The sequence below is a fragment of the Egretta garzetta genome, unplaced genomic scaffold (assembly GCF_000687185.1).
Source record: "Egretta garzetta isolate BGI_Z169 unplaced genomic scaffold, ASM68718v1 scaffold8, whole genome shotgun sequence".
In the NCBI taxonomy this organism is placed as follows: Eukaryota; Metazoa; Chordata; class Aves; order Pelecaniformes; family Ardeidae; genus Egretta; species Egretta garzetta.
In genome coordinates this window covers 243,237-253,541 of record NW_009260407.1, presented here as the reverse complement: position 1 = coordinate 253,541, position 10,305 = coordinate 243,237, and the positions used below count along the sequence as shown (strand labels likewise).

The 10,305-nt window shown below is 44.3% G+C and overlaps 1 protein-coding gene across 1 annotated transcript in view; it reads left to right on the top strand.

Annotated features, from left to right (window-relative positions):
- TCF7L2 (transcription factor 7 like 2) overlaps window positions 1-10,305 on the top strand; it is a 122,405-nt gene that overhangs the window by 84,373 nt on the left and 27,727 nt on the right. Inside the window, exons 2-3 of the mRNA XM_035898969.1 lie at window positions 5,258-5,390; window positions 7,542-7,632. Of these exons, the coding sequence (XP_035754862.1) occupies window positions 5,258-5,390; window positions 7,542-7,632 (224 nt within the window). The remainder of the gene's footprint in view (window positions 1-5,257; window positions 5,391-7,541; window positions 7,633-10,305) is intronic.

The window sequence follows — 10,305 nt, the reverse complement described above, 5'->3', positions numbered from 1 at the left end:
CTCATTTGGGGTGGGGGGGGGTGTGGGGTGGGTGTGGGTGTGTGTCTCATTCCTAGGCAGAACCAAGGAGAGCTCAACCTTTGGAAAAAAAGAAAGTCTCTTCTTGCAGGCATCTTCAGAGTTGCAGAGCAGCTCAGGAGCATCTGTTAGCATTTTGCTGGCCATAGTCAGCACAACTGCAATGACACCATCTGGAAAATACAGGGAGACAAGTTACAAACCTATTTTTTAATGTGGACGGGTATTGAATGGTACCGTTTGCTTAGCCCAGGGAGCAACTCCAGGAGGGCCTGCTAATTCAAGACCACTGTCGACCTCCTGCATCCAGCCTGGAGGAGGGGAACAGGCTGACAAACCCTCTTCTGTGCTGCTTTTGTTTTATTGTATTAAGCTCATAAAGGCACTTTCAGGGCCCATCTTTCTTCAGCAGAAAGGGAGAGCAATGGGGAAATGGGGAAGAGGAAGACATGGCAAAAAAGGCAGGCGGAGCTCTAGCTCCATTTGTTTTCGGTGTCTGTTGATTAATAGGTTTTTACGGTGAATGGTGAGCTCTCATTCCTCCGCTGTTACTCGTAGTGGAGGACGGGCAGGGGGCTCTGTGGGTCCGGGGTGCAAGTGCCTGATCAGTCCCTCCCTTGCCACGTTCCCGGTTGCGGGTGGTTGGGGGGTGCCTGGCGGGTGGCAGCTCATCCCTGCCTCGCCAGCAGGACTGGAGGCTTCAAAGTACGCTTAAAAGGTTGCCCCGGGTCGGGGAAGGGGGTCCCTCCCTGGCTGCAGCCAGGAGAGCTGTGCTGGCGGCCGGGAGCGTTTCAGGCTGTGCCGGGCCAGGAGCATCCCCCCTGCCCTGCCCTTGGCTGCTCGGCCGGGGATGCATCGGAGTGGAGTCTCCTGCCGGCCGTTCATCCAAGGCCGAAGGCTTTGGCCGCTGCGATGCTGCAATGGCATGATGGCTTGTTTTCAGCCTGGGTGACTTTTTTTTGCAGACCTGCTTTTACTAAAACCACGTTATCCCGGCAAGGACAAATCCTCTGGTCTCTCTGGCATGTTTTCCTCTGACTTTGCATTGATACCATGTTTTTATTACCAAAGCCAAATAAGCTCTGAATTTGCAAACAAAAATTGCAGTGACAAACTCTTCCTATTTAAAGGTTGGTTTCTCTTTGTGCGCTCAACAATACAATGTTTCATCTCGTGCGAGTCTTATGTTGCTTTCAGAGACTTAGGAACTATTGATTTATACAGCATGTATTAACTTCTTCAATAAATGGGGAGTATTCATCAGTGGGGTGTATTAAATTGGGCTGTATTCGCATAGAAGTATCTTTCATCCTGTTAATGAAATGTCCTTACCATGCAACAAAGACTAATACACAGCAATTTATACACACAGTCCCCTGCAGTTTAAATCTGAAGTTCAGATATTTATTTTTTTTTTGTTCCCTAAAGGCACCTATCAGAACTTAGGCTAAATGGATCTCAGTATCCCTCTCAAACGTATATCAGTCAAAAATTTGTTGTGGTTTTTTTTTTTTTTTCATTCCAGAGCTCCATTATTGTTTAATGTCATCTGTGTTTAAGGACTCCCAGAAGCATTCCAAATTCATATAGAGAGATTTAGTAGCTGAGTCCCTATGGGGACAATTTCCTCTGGTTTGCTTCAGGCAGGGGTTATCGAGAAAAGCAAACTTCTGTTGTTTTTTTGCAATTCTTTACCGTGCCCTCTAACCCAGCATATGAGACCCCAGCTTTCAGTGGCGAGGAGTGATTTATCAGCAGATGACTTGGTACTTTGTAGATGCTGGGATTTCTCTCTAGAAATCTCCACTTGTTCCCGTCCTGTTGCCGCATGCCCTGATGCTAATCTGTGTGTCCCAGTGCAGCTCCCCTCCCTGTGCCTGACATAGCCCTAAATGGAGTTCATCAAGTTGCCAGAGAAATTCCCGTGTCTCACAATGGCTTCTAGCTTAAAACTACCCTTGATAAAGTACTCCCAAATGTATATTGGAGAGGGCCTTTTGCAGGGGGATGGCTAAGGTCATCTAATAGGTGTCTCCTATTGATGGCTTCTGTGGTTTACCTTTCATTGCCAGTGGATGGGGTTAGGACCACGCTTGTTACTCGGGCAGAGCTCCCATTGACTTCAAAGGAAGATGCATGTGCAGGATTAATCCTGCTCTTTTCCCAGCTAGTCCTTTCTTTTTCTCTTTTCCAAGGAAGCTTAGTTAACTTCAGGAATGCTGCTTTTAAAGGGGAGGTTATTTAGCATATTAGGCATGATTAGCTTGGCTTGCAAATTGTGCGTGCTGTTCTGAGGGGAGTTACGGTCCCTCTGCCCGGCGTGTGATAAACAGTGCAAAACAGAATCCAAACCTAGCTTGGGGTGGTGATACGGGTGCAGACTGACTCGCAGGGATCACACTCCTCCGTCCTGGAGAGCGTATTTTTGACTACATAGGTGACAGTTTCCCCTTTTTCCCTGGTACATTCTCCCCGCACCTCTGCTTCAGCATCATCAGAGAGGCAAAAAAGTATCCTGTCCTTACATCCAGTACCTTTATAGGAATTGTCTGTCTGACTGCAGGGCAGTCACCCAAATAAAAATTACTTACCTGGGGAAAAGTTTGCAGACTAAGGTTCAGACTCTTGGCTAGGGATTTTTAATTTTTTTGTTTCCTTTTGCTTTTTATTTTTCTCTGAAAGGTGTTAAGTAAAATACATAATAATTCAGCACTCGTGCCATTTTGTGGAGATATTGCGGGGGGTCTTGGTATATCAAAGCAGCGGGTGGTAGTTTCCCACAGTTTACATGTAACCCCCTATGGTATATCTGGCTTTGGTGATACAGGCATGCAAGTCCAGCTCTCCTCTCACGTGTTGTTTCTTGTTTGTCGGCTTAAGTCTGACCCTCTAATGTTGTTCTGTCACTTCTTTATTTTTTTTAACTAACCAGTTCCAGTTTCTGGAAAAATAAGCTCTACATGGAAGACAGCCCTCAGTGTCTGTCAGAATCTGGGTGAGGGTTTTTCGCCATGATGTGAAGGTAGAGTTGGGAGAGCACAGAGCTACAGCAGCCACCAGCCACAGCGTGGGTCACCTCACAGCAAGTGCTCACGCAGTTCTTGGCCAGCAAAGATCACTCGTATTGGGAATGATTGCTTTTTGTGAACCAGATCAAGTGGTTGTTTGACATATAATGTCCTGCGTTGTTGAGTAGATGCCTGCTAGTTTGCGTGGTGTGCAATGTGATTTGTTACGTGAAGCCCTTGCCAAACCTTTCAGTTACTTTTGGACTGCTTAGGATTGTTCACTTGGAAGAGAACAGATTTTGGGTTAGAACATCTCCTACGACTTTTTGAATTAAGGGACTAAATCCCCATAGCTCCTCTGATGTGAAACCGTTATGGATCTTGTGCAGCCAGAAGTTGTCCTTGGTTGTACAGCTGGCAGGAGACCTGACCTACAGCCACGCCAACACAACGTGCTGTAATTTGTAGCATTGGCTGTCGCGTGCTGCGTGGTGGCCACTTGACGTGGGACTCTCCTGCGCCACGTGTGCGTTATTAGAGGGGAATCGTTCTGTGTAAGGGCTGCAAAAAGAAATAAGCCCAGTAAAAGTTGTGGGAAACATAAGCCCTGGTCTTTGGCTCGCTTGCCTTGGATGCATGCTTCTTTTTGCATGTTATCAAAGGGGTGAGTCAAATACCCACGTAGGGCAGGGGCTGGGGCTGGGGGAGCCTCCTGGCGCAGGGGAGGGTGGAAGAGCCAAAGGTGACACTCTGCCGTGTCTTGACCAAAGCACGATGGAGGGACTTCTTGTTTGTTTGGGGGAAGACTGGCGTTTCTTTTCCTCCTAGCTCTCAGTCTCTCTTCCCTCTTCCTTCCTCCCAGTCTAGAAACTCATTCCCAAAGAATAAGTGAATTATTTTTGAAACGCTTTTAAGGGAAGCTTGCAGCATTCGAACCAAGATCCGGTAGTAAATTGTCTGCTGGCACGGGGAGAGCGCGTGTGTTTGGGGGTGCTGGGGAGCGAGCGGTGGGGTGGGAGCCGTCCTTGGGCAGGAGGGCGAGCAGGAGAGTGCTGGCGGACCCTGAACGGCAGCGGCGCTATCAGGGGCCGCCGTGGTATCACTACTTTATTTTAATGTGATTCCTTTTACTTGATGTTAATGCAAATTGTTCCTTACTTAAAGTAATAAAAGGAAATGAAGACACATTCTAAAATGAAACCTGACTCTAATCCATTCATCATCTAATACCAGCCTCTTTATCTTTGCTGGTACCTAATCTGGTTAAATGTCCCTGTTGTAGGATTTTAGTGAAAATCCTCTATGGGGAATAGGGTTTTTTGCAATTGGATTACTCACAGTAAATGGTCCAGCAGTTCGCTTGTTTCAGCTTAATTTTTTTCTTTGTGATCTTGTAAGGGTAAGTTACAGTTCAGCTTGCCTTTTCCTTTCATTCATTCACTCCTTTTTTTTATTGTGATTAGGAAAAAGATTTTTCTTTTTTTTTTTTTTTTTTTTTTTTTTTTCTCCCCGGAGCTAGGAATGTGACAGGGAAAACCTCATGATATCTGCGTGATTATTCCCCCCGCCAGAGTTTTAATTTCAATGGCTTTATCTGTGTTTTTGCCATTATTTATATAGCTGAATATTTTAGTAGCCTAATTCATCAGTATCCAGTTTCCATTTATTAGCACGCTCTGATGAATTGATAATTAATCAGCTCTTCTAAAATATATATATATAAAATATGCAGGTGATCGCTTGTCAGCTTAATGCTTGCTGATGAAGGGAATACTCTAGCACTACAAAGGCTTTTTATCTGGAGTACTTGCAATGAGCAGTAAAATGCAGAACTGAAAGTGAGGACAGGAAGGGGAAAAGAAAAGACCTACGGGTCAGTGAGCATTTGGGTCTCGTGCTAATTAAATGGGGGACTCTGTCAGCCCCTCACTGAGGAGTCTGCCTGCATCTTGGAGGTGAAGCACAAGATTATAAAATAAAAAGGAAAAATTTTGAAGAATTGGTGTTGCTCCGTACAGGAGCACGACAGGTCAAAAAGATTAAAGAAACTCAAGAGCAGGGAAAGTGTGTGAGGAGGTTTTAAGCAAGAGGGTGGGAAAACTGCAAGGGTGATGCCACGAAGGGATCTGGAAAAGTCAGGACCGTGTTGAAATCCTGGATACTCGTGCCTCGTGCTACGGTGGGGAGTACCTGGCGCTCCTCTAACGCCATCCACCTTTTTCTCTTGACAGTCTAACAAAGTGCCAGTTGTGCAGCACCCACACCATGTACACCCTCTTACGCCGCTTATCACGTACAGCAATGAGCACTTCACACCAGGAAACCCTCCTCCACACTTACCAGCCGACGTAGATCCCAAAACAGGTAGGTGGGAAATAGTTTGGGGTTTTTTGAGAGTGGGTGGGTGGATCTTTCCATTTTGCGTATTAGGGGGAAGGAGTGCGGGAGGAAGGATTTCCCATGCTGGAGCACCAAAGGGGGCATGTAAAATGTCAAACGCATGCAAGAACCCAGACGAAATAGTTTCTTTTTTAAGCCAGTTAGGCTTCAGAAGGAAGCCTACTGAGTAAATTGTCATAAAGCTTCTGCGGGGTGACACCGGAGTTGCATGTGTGGGGTCGTTTCCAAGTGTGTTTCTTTGCAAGCATGATACCCCACCTAGTAGTTGGATCTACTGAGTGCTTCGTTTGCATGCGCGACCCAGAGAGTTAAACATGTACATTCTGTGATCTGCACTTACAAAATTGCAGCTGGAATTTTAAAGGTGGTGGGTCATGACCGGTTTCAAAATGAATCTCTCTTAATTCCCCAAATCCCATTGTTTCTGTGTCAGGAGTTCAGCCATTTTTCTCCTATAATGTTGAATTTTCATCCACTCTAACTACTTAGCTCCAGCTCTACACTTGCAACTCTTTTCCCCAATGTAAGTCTACCCAACTCCCAGTTCAGCCTGAAGGGCAGTCTTCTTGAATATAGAGCACCGCGTAAACCCCTGACTAGATTTATTGGTGTTACAGAGTAGAATTTACATGTTATTCTAACTTTTTAAGAGTCCCTGTTTAACCTGAGGGCCCAGAGAAGTCAAACAGTGTCAATCTTCTTTCTTCAGGCTGCATTGAGTTCCCAGTGACAGTAGTTTTGTTTTGGTTAATCCAAATCCCAGCTAGTTAATTGGAAAGTACATCAGAAACTGAATTCACGTCAAAGGAGTCGCTCTGTGTCAGCCCTAACGTATGCAGATAATTTATCTCAACTCCAGCCCTTGAATGAGGCTGTGCATTAGCTGGTTTTCACTCCCCATGCTTCAACTGGGGCCCCCTTTTAATTGTGCTTAATGCTAGCTTCACGTGGCTTAAAAGGAATCCATCTCGCCATCTCTGGGTATTGCAAGTGAATGGCATAGTCAACCTCTCATTTAAATAATGGTAGTACAGGGAATAGCTTTTAAATGGTTATCGTAAAACATATGATTAACGTCTGTAGACTGTTTACTTTTCTTCTGTGAACATTCTTTCAAGTGTGCAAATAGCTCGCCGGATGGTTAAAGCCCCGTTAATCTGTTTGGGTTTTGTAATGGAGAAAAAGCAATGTCTGCATGAAAATGTCACACAAGGAGATTTAATTTGGAGATTAAAAGCTTCCCGAGTGACTTAAAAAAATAGTTTTTAGCCATGAATACAGTACCCCTTCCTTTTAATGCTGTTTTAATTTTGCTTCTGCTGTGTAATTGTGCTCTGGCTTGTTAATTGAAAGACCCAGTCTTGTAACCCTTACTCCTCTGAGTAATTCCTACTTGCTCTTAAGGTAAGGAGCATTAAGATTTAAGGCTCGCGTCTGGAGCTGGTTTCTGCTCTCCGAGTGGGAACTGCACCGTTTTCAGAGAGGACAGATGGGCTCGCTCTCCTCCCCTGCACACCTTCAACATCTGCCCCCCATTTTGCCAAACATTTCCAGGGGCTCTCACCTCCTCTCCTAGGTTTCAGGAAAGTTTTCCTAGGTTTTCTCAGGAGCAAACATAATTTGAAATTGTAATGATTTTTTAATTCATTTTGGAGGTTACTTTGGAATAACGCCACGCTGTTGAGTACCCAGTCAACGTATGGGTAGGGCCTGTGCTCTTTTGGTGACTTTGAGCCTAAAATAACTATGAAGTTGATACAGGGACCATCTTTCTGTAGAGCATTTAAGACAGCACCTAGCACAGCGTCACACCGAAACTATAGTTGAGACTCCTAAATTCTTATCCTAAATAACAAAATAATTATCTCTGATTGGAGAGGTGAATGAGGGAGCGAATCACATCAATTTTATCTTGTTGTATCTCATTTAACAAGATGCCAAGAGGCTCACTTTAAAAACAAGACTGTGAAACAGCCTTTGGAAACCCTAAGTGAAGCCATGAGTATTATAATAAAAATCAATAGATAGCAATTTAGGAACACGTGTGTTTTTTCCTTATATTTTATTTATTTCCATGTCTCTATACTAATGCTGCTTTATGTTCCTCTTCCATAGGAATTCCAAGGCCTCCACATCCTCCAGATATATCTCCTTATTATCCGTTATCACCGGGCACTGTAGGACAAATCCCCCATCCGCTAGGATGGTTAGTACCACAGTAAGGAGTTCCATTTTTTTTATTTCCTTTTTCTTTTTTGATGTGTAAAATTCATGTTAAAAATCGTGTGTGTGTGTGCGCATGTGTGTGTGCAATGAGATAAGTCTGTTTGCCAACAGCCACTTCATTGAGTGGTTATGAATTTACCCACCTCATGAAGATTAATTAAAACTTAGGCCAGGTCATGTGGGCTTAAACAAACATGAGCAGTTGGACACAGCTTTGCATGTCATCTCAACCGGCCGATGGCTCGTGAAGCACGAATTTTTAAACCCTTCTGCAAAAATGTCCTCTTGTTAATGCCCTTACACTGCACCACATGGGTTTTTCTCAGATTTGGTTTTCTGGGGTGGTTCTCATGGACTCTTTTTTTTACCAGGGCCATCCTCACTATAAATGTGCAGTTTTAAGTTTCACTGGCCTTCTCCGTTGAAACCCCTTTCATTTTTCTGTGAAACAGTAGAGCTTTACATCGGCCAGTGAGCAGCATTCCTGGTTGAGACGTGGCTGGGCAGTTGGCATCTGAGGAATGGAATTTTCTTGCAAACAAGAAAGAGGAATTAGTTTACTTTAAAACTGCTAAGAAAAAAGCCGTGGAAAGTTAGTTTGGGGTTTTATTTTCTTTTCAGTTCCTTGTTATCCCACTTGCAGAACCTTGCTGGGTATGAGGTTCCCTCCAGTAATCAAGTCCTTATTTTCGTTTTTCTTTCTTATGCTGCAGTCTCTGCAATGGGTTTATAATGCACTTAAGCATTGCCTAGGCTTTTGTACAGTATATTTGATTTAAGTACTTATAAAATATACATTTGTATTGCTGGCTACAATGGTTCTCTGCATTATAAATCAAGACTATTCCCCTACTTTTCTCACATAACAGGCCTCATCAGTTTTGCAGAGAACACATTTCATTAGAAATTAATTGCCCAAAGCTAGAAATAGTTTGTTCCTGCTTGGGGTTGTTTGGCCAAGCTGTGCTAAAATACCTCTTTGCAAGTTTGCCCTCTGTAAGAAAGTGGAGTTCACACCCTGTAGGAGAGCAGGAGGTGCCCACACACCCCCGGGTCTCAGGCAAGAAGAGGCTTTGGGGGCCTTTCTCAAGCACAGAAGTGTGGATGCAGGAGAGCTGGAGCTCAGCCCTCGGCCCCAGCAGCCCGCTTCTGGCCACTTTGCAGGCTGCCCTTCCTCACAGGGTGGTCGTGCAACTTGTTTGGGTAGAGGCTCTCGCAGCCTGAGGGTGAAGGATGTCCATCAGCTCTCTGCAGAAGGCCATTTCTCTGCAAGAGCACAGCGTGAGCAGAAGAAAAACCCAGAGCATTGCTGCCTGAAATCTTAAATTCCTCCTCATTTGTGGTGATTTACTTTTTATGTAGGACAGTCTGAATGCTGGTAGAATGCATGTCAGTTCCTTTTCTTCTTCTTTCTTGCTTGCAGGGCCTAGCTGCAGCACAGCCATCTCATGCTCCTCTGTTGCAACTGCTTAGCTCAAGTTTGCACAGTAACAGCCTCAGCATTTAAAATGAATATACTCAGCTAATGCCAAAAGTCAGTAACATTAAAGACACAAGAGTGCAGGGAAGAAATTCCTCACTGTCATTGACCTCATTGCTCATCTGTGTCTCAGAGCCTTACATCCTTATGTGTGCAGACACAGGTTTGTCCTCCTTCAACCTCATGTCATGGCTGCCAAACCACACGAATGTTGCCACGTGTGGCCAGTGTCATCGGGCAGGTGTTAATGGCTGCTCCTGTCAGTGTCCTCACCACTGGTTTATAACAAGTCAACACCCATGGCGTACTTATCTACCCACAGCTCTTACAGCTTCTCTAAGTGGTTTTTGTTGAGGGGCAATGCCATCACATTTGCTTTTGCTCTAGGAGAGTAGCATGGCCAACTTTGGAGAAGTAACCCAAGGTTTTTATTTCCTCTGTTCTTGCCACTTGTGCTTCACCATCAACTTCCCAACCCATCTATCCTCAACTGGCCTGCATGTCTCCAGCATAGCACCCCCCCAGAAAGCATCCTGCCCAGTCAGATGATGTATTTGAAGGACAGATGAAAAGAACTAGCCAGCACAGACAAACCTCAATCAGAAAAAGTTGTGTGTCTTTCATGAGGATGCTGTTTTGCATGTTGCTGTATTTTTTAATTATTGTAATGAGGTGTGATTGTCTATTGGTTACCCACAATACTTCTTGGGGACTCTCCCCCGGTAACTCTTGTCAACACTTGTTAATCTGACAAAAGGCTACAAATTAAGCTCTGTTAATTTAATGTTTTCTCACCGAGATCTAAATACCGAAAGAGGCCCAAAGCGCAACTGAAGTCCTTTGATTCACTGTACTTTATTTTGGTATAAATTTACATTCATTATTGTTTTCCTTTGGATGTGTAGCCCTCAATTAGTGTGATGGCTCCATTAAAGCAAGCGAGACTTCGCCTTTAATTATTACAACAAAACACCTAGTTTCAGCTTGGGGAGAGGGTCTCTATTGACATAAGCAGAGGTTATAAAATTTAATTAGCCATTCCTATCAGATTTATGGCATTCAAATTGTTCTGTGTTTCTTTCCTTTGATCCTTGCTGTACAATCCCCAAGATTTTTGTTCTGATCAAATGAGAATAAAGCTTACTGTGCAGAGAGAAGTTTTTTGTTGTGGTT